Here is a 6,678-nt window from a genome sequence, read left to right as displayed (position 1 = left end):
ACTTTTGGGAATTTTCTTACTCTCGTACATCTTATGGTCCTGCATAACTTACAAGTCCTTCGTCATCGCTACCGTAGTAAAACAATTATTGCCAGTGGTAGGACGATTACTGCGTATTTATGGATGTTGTCGTGCTGCTGTCATATGGGCGATGGGACTAGGATTGCCCCTTACCGGCCGTTACCGGCTAATGTGCCTTGCCATTTTCTGGAATTGTGTTAATAGCGGCATAATTCCCAAAAGAAATTGCATTCTGCACGCACTAATGGTCTTCATGGCCCGGTATACAAATTACACAAACGTGCCATAACACCCTGCTGAAAACCGATTGGTAGTGCGCTGAAAGTGAAAGTGTTCGTGCATGTATACGAATTTTTTATACTGTACTTTCTACACCATGTACCGGGTCACTTTCTTTCGAACGTACTGGCTGCGCGTTAAACTCACGTAATCGTTGATATCGGTATTGAAATTCTACGTCTGCGACTGCGATACGTAGACTCGCATTATTATATCCGATGATGTTCCTTCCAGAAGCTGAGCACGCGGCTCGATCCACGGTGTTGTATCTGCTCATCGACCGAAGCGTAGCGAAGGTCTTCTATGTTCAAGGATAATGAAAAATGTGGTGTCTGTGCGTCGGTCACCGCCACCAAATGCACATATGCGCGGCGGTATGTGATACCTGACGGCTGACGCACATATGCACGCTGGCCGTATATACTCAAGGCAAATGTAATTCATGGTGTCTGTGCGTCGGTCACCGCCACCAAATGCACATACGAGCGGTGGTATGTGTTATTTGACGCACATATGCACGCTGGCCGTATATACTGTACTCGCGGCACATGTAACTCGTGGTGTCTGTGCGTCGGTCACCACCGCGAAAGGCAAATATGCATGGTGATGTTTGCAGGCCGGATGCGCACATATACACTTTAGCCGTATGCATTGGCCGGTGGTCATCTCCCCGATATGATCAAAAGATTACTTATTGCTTTTCCTTTTATGTAAAAATGGCAAAAGAGCGCTACAAAAGCGTCTAAGATTGCGTTTTTGCAATTCACAAGCGACGAGTTTCGTTATCAATAATGGAATCATTAGTCGATGGTGACAGGGACAATATACCGTTTGTCTGCTGAAAATTTTTGAATTAGTCTCCTAGCTGGGTGTTGCAGACGCTGTCCAGTAGACCAGTACCATAATACGGCTGCCTTACACTCCTCTCATGAGTTATGTCACCCACTTCGGCCTCATGACATTTGTGCAACCTAACAAAAACCAAGAAACCGAAGAATACGTCACTCGACCGACCGGCAATCGTGCATTTCCATTTCCTCACAGGCATTTTTGATGTGCCTCAAAATAGCAAACACAATAAACCCGTGCACTTAAAAACCAAAACCAATTAATATTCCGGTATTAAGGAGTTCCACCTAGAAAGTTGTCTAATTAGAATCGTAATAGGTCAGCATTGCTCGGCGCAATTTCGTGAAAATGGTAATCCTCCGGCTAGGTTGGTGTCACCAGTTTTTTGACATGATGGACCTATTCTTGGATTCTGCTTTTCAGTCTTGGCGTTTTATAAACCGCCACGATCGTTAACAAATCCAACACTTTACACCGTATTCAGAAGATAATTCTACCATTGACTACTCTGCATATGTACATATTGTGGCAGCGACCTCCCATAGCTCTGCATGAACCGGCATAAATTATTCCACAAGGGCAGAAGAAATTAAGATTTTTTACAATTTCAAAACATGTATTGAAAACATTCACTTACCTGCAAAATTTTACATAAATGCCTACCGGGGCAAAAGGCCGAGATTTCACTTGTCACTCTACTAAAAATTCTACCAAACGGGGTGAGATTATTAAATAATCGAGGAGGATTGCCTACAGAAAAAGGGTTGCCAATCACTCTACGCATAGTCCTGTTACGCTTCGGTCTTGCAGTGCCCGCAAATAGCGAGTGCACTTTCCTAGTTAACAATTTTTCATCTACAATCTACATTAAAAAAGAAGTATTTATGTATCCGTTATAGTCTCCGTGGTTACAGTCATTGTGTTATGGGCTTTTTATAACTGTGCAGTGAATACAGTACTTACTTTTCCGAGTGCTCTTTACGTTTCCTATACTTAAGACCTGGTGAAACCATCTTCTAACCACTGGGTAATAAAAACAAACAAAAATCTATTGGCACACCTATGGAAAATACGGAATTTTTAAGACCAAGCTGGACTTAAACTGACCACGCGTTGACGAGCCTATTAAAACGGCGCATAAATACGCTTTGGTCGGTAAGCTTGTATGAATATAAAGACAAGGTAGCCTCGCGCATCCGCGCTCGGCACTTAAGTACTGGATAGCATTGGCTTTGTTTTGGAAAGGTCATTATAAATAGAAGTAAGTATATAAAGGAAATAGACTAAGATTGAAATCGGATCTACGCTTTCGTAGTAGTGTTTTATAAGGCGTATTAACGTTCCAAGGTTTTAATTTTTTACGCTCTTATGTTCTGACGTTCTGATGTTTCACGTTCGGATTTTCTAACGTTCTGACCTTCTGACGTTCTTAACTTCTGACCTTCTTACTTTCTGACGTTTTTTCACTTTTCACAATCTGACATCCTGATGTTCTGACGTTCTAACGTTCTGTTATTCTGACGTTCTGAATTTCTGACATTTTGACGTTTTTAATCTTTCACGTTCTGACCTTTTGACGTTTTATTTTTTACATTCTGACATTCTGCTGTTCTGACGTTCTAACGTTCTGACGTTCTGATATTCTGGCGTTCTGAACTTTTGACGTTCTGACGTTTTTAGTTTTTTACGTTCTCACCTTCTAAAGTTCTAATGTTCTGACGTTCTAATGTTCTGACGTTCTGACGTTCTGATATTCTGACATTCTGATATTCAGACGTTCTGAATTTCTGACGTTATGAATTTCTGATGTTTTTGATTTTTCACGTTCAGACGTTATTAATTTTTCACGTTCGGATTACCTGACGTTCTGTCTTTTGGCGTCCTGACTTTTGATGTTTTTACGTTCTGACGTATAGATACTGTGTAGGCGGTAACTGGGCAATGTACTTTACCTTTTATGGAGGTTTACGTAATTTGCTGCTCACAAAACAATCTTTCATCTACAATCTACATTAAAAAAGAAGTATTTATGTATCCGTTATAGTCTCCGTGGTTACAGTCATTGTGTTATGGGCTTTTCATAACTGTGAAGTGAATACAGTACTTACTTCTTCGAGTGCTCTTTACGTTTCCTATACTTAAGACCTGGTGAAACCATCTTCTGACCACTGGGTAATAAAAACAAACAAAAATGTATTGGCACTCCTGTGGAAAATATGGAATTTTTTAAGACCAAGCTGGACTTAAACTGACCACGCGTTGACGAGCCTATTACAACGGCGCACAAATACGCTTTGGTCGGTAAGCTTGTCTTTATATTCATACAAGCTTACCGACCAAAGCGTATTTATGCGCCGTTTTTAACTCCTCGATAACTCGTGGTCAGTTTAAGTCCAGCTTGGTCTTAAAAAATTCCATATTTTCCATAGGTGTGCCAATAGATTTTTGTTTGTTTTTAATAACCAGTGGTCAAAAGATGGTTTCACCAGGTCTTAAGTATAGGAAACGTAAAGAGCACTCGAAGAAGTATTCACTGTACAGCAATAAAAAGTGCTTTAAAACATAATAATGACTGTAACCACGGAGACTATAGCGGATGCATACATACTTGCTCTTTAGGTAGAATTATATATTATTATTACTGTACGTCATGCAAAAGTTCATACGTATTTCAGAGCGTCAAAACGTCAGAAATTCAATACGTATGAACGTCAGAACGTAACACCGTCAGAACGTCACAAAGTAAAAACATCGGAACGTTAGAACGCCAGAACGTCATAAAGTAAGAACATCAGAACGTTAGAACGTTAGAACGTCAAAACGTCAGAACATTAGAACGTCATAAATTCAGAACGTTATAACGCTAGAACGTCAGAACGTTAGAACGTCAGAACGTTAGAACGCCAGAACGTTAGAACGTCAGAACGTTAGAACGTCAGAACGTCATAACGTTAGAACGTCAGAACGTCAGAACGTCAGAACGTCAGAACGTCAGAACGTCAGAACGTCAGAACGTCAGAACGTCAGAACGTCAGAACGTCAGAACGCGAGAACGTCAGAACGTCAGAACGTTAGAACGTCAGGACGCCAGAACGTCAGAACGTCAGAACGTCAGAACGCCAGAACGCCAGAATGCCAGAACGCCAGAACGTTAGAACGTCAGAACGTTAGAACGTCAGAACGCCAGAACGTCAGAACTCATAACGTTAGAACGTCAGTATGCCAGAACGTCAGAACGTCAGAACGTTAGAACGTCAGAACGTTAGAACGTCAGAGCGCCAGAACGTCAGAACGCCAGAACGCCAGAATGCCAGAACGCCAGAACGTCAGAACGTCATAACGTCAGCACGTCAGAACAGAACGTCAGAACGTCATAACGTCAGAAGGGCAAAACGTCATAAAGTAAGAACGTTAGAACGGAAGACCGTCAAAACGTTACAACGTCAGACCATCAGAACTTCAGAACGTGAAAAATTAAAATTGTCAGAACGTCAAAAATTCCGAAAGTCAGCCTTTATATATTTATAATGACCTTTCCAAAACAATGCCAATACTATCCAATACTTAAGTGCCGAGCGCGGATGCGCGAGGCTACCTTGTATGAATATAAAGATAAAGGTTTAATGTATGTAAAGACCTAACGTTAGGTCTCGCATAATACAGACTCTGTACTGTCATAGGGAAATTGCAAGTACATTTACTATCTAATTTCACCTGTGGTAGTTGCTAGTACTAGTAATCTAATTTGCTAGTACTAGTAATTATAATATTATTTTTAAGCAATGTTTAAGCTGTATTATGTGTAGTGAATCTGCCGAGCTTAATGGGTGTACGCATTAACGGAAAAGTCAATGGTTCATTTATGTACAGTATTACTGGATAGAGAAATACTGTATATACGTACTAACCGTACTGTTAGCTACACGTGGTTGTGGACGCTAAGGTGAGTACAGCACCGTCGCGCTAAAATTCTGGCAAACTAACAGTGTGACTGTGACAAACAGGCAATCATAGTAACCATTTGATTCGAATATCACGGGGTAATGTCATACCCAGCCTTAAGAAAAGTTCACTTCTTACTCAGCATCCACTGACCCCGCCGGTCTAAGGTCAGTAATTATTGGGTAAGTAATGTAGCTACATACTAAGCGGCGACTGCATTATGTACAAGTGCACCGTAGTGACGTACACACGTATGTACGAGTACCGTACTTTGCAGTGAGAAAAATAATGACAAAAACACTGGCACTATTGCGTGATTTAGCATGGCTGCAGCTGAGCGTGTTGACCGTGTGGAGCGTGTGTTGGGGATGCCAGCCGCCCCCGTTGGCTCTCCCCTGGCCACTGCCAGTGACCCATGGCCATGGGCCCCCAGCGCCAGACCGTAAGTGCCTGGATGCAGGGAGGAGATTGATTACTAGACAAAAATGTGGCTGCCCCGTTTTAACGCTTACTGCGCGAACCAGAATATTTCCATGCTAATTAGCACCATTTTACATAAGCAATGGTGAACCGCGGACCGAGCAGCCGATGTGACCTTTACCCCACATTGTATGTGACACTACACTGACACACCTTCCTCTGCAGTAGAAGACCTGATCACGGAGGCCATGCGGACGAGACAGGACGAGCGCATCACTCTGCCGCTGGCCGCGAACGCGGGCATCCTGGAGGGCCTCCTGAGCCGGCCCCGGCTGGGCGAGGACGCGACGTTCCGCTGCGAGGCGCCACCCGGGGGAGACTGGCGCTCGCTGACCTGGCTGCACCGTGGACGCACCGTCTTCGAAGCAGGCCACGCCCCGCCGGAGGACCCGGCACAGCGCTACAACGTCAGCCGCGTGGGTGACCGCCGTCTGCAGCTGGTGGTCCTCAACGTCACCGCCTACTCGGGCGGGCCGATCCTCTGCGTGGATGCCACGCCCACCCAGAACCACACCAGCCAACCGCGCGTTCTGCGCCGCTTCACGCTCCTCCCGCTGATTGCCCGCGCCAGCGAAGTCTTCGCGCCGCTGCCCGATGGCGGGGCGCGCGTGACCAGCGTGGGCGCGGCCAGCATCATCCCCTGCCGCGTCCGCCTGCCGCTCCCGGAGGCCGTTCTGCGCAATCAGAAGAACCATCTGTTCTGGCGCTACAAGGGCCGCACTCTCAGCCAACCCACGGAGCGGCCGTACGGCGACCTGCCCCGCTCCCGGAAACCATCAACCATCACGGGCACGCCCAACCCGCCTATAACCGCATTCAACAACCTCCCCGGACACTTCCTCAACTATGGACTGCAGTTGCGACACCATCAAGCGGACGACGGCGGCGACGTGCAGTGCTTCTTCCGGCCCCACGAAGGGGTTCACGAAAGGGTATTTCAATCCACTAGCATAACGGTGCTTGGCGCATAATTCTGTGACCACAGATTAAGTTTGTCCTTCGTTTGTCGTTATTATATAACGAAGTCTGTCTGTTTTTGACAGTGATCAAAATAAATATTTATTTGTCCACTTTCAGCATGGACGCATGGAAGCCGTGTTCTTACAT

General features: G+C 44.9%; 1 protein-coding gene across 1 annotated transcript; it reads left to right on the top strand.

The window, feature by feature from the left end:
* The first annotated feature begins 5,187 nt into the window (after positions 1–5,187).
* LOC129587352 (uncharacterized) lies at positions 5,188–6,678 on the top strand. Its single transcript, XM_055481062.1, has 3 exons — positions 5,188–5,258; positions 5,369–5,533; positions 5,737–6,678. Exons 2-3 carry the CDS (start codon positions 5,380–5,382, stop codon positions 6,540–6,542), a joined length of 960 nt encoding a protein of 319 aa, XP_055337037.1. The 5' UTR covers positions 5,188–5,258; positions 5,369–5,379; the 3' UTR covers positions 6,543–6,678.

This window comes from Paramacrobiotus metropolitanus, unplaced genomic scaffold (genome assembly GCF_019649055.1).
Source record: "Paramacrobiotus metropolitanus isolate TYO unplaced genomic scaffold, Prichtersi_v1.0 Parri_scaffold0000024, whole genome shotgun sequence".
In the NCBI taxonomy this organism is placed as follows: domain Eukaryota; kingdom Metazoa; phylum Tardigrada; class Eutardigrada; order Parachela; family Macrobiotidae; genus Paramacrobiotus; species Paramacrobiotus metropolitanus.
Note: the sequence above shows the minus strand (reverse complement) of the source record. Positions and strands in the feature narration are given on the sequence as shown.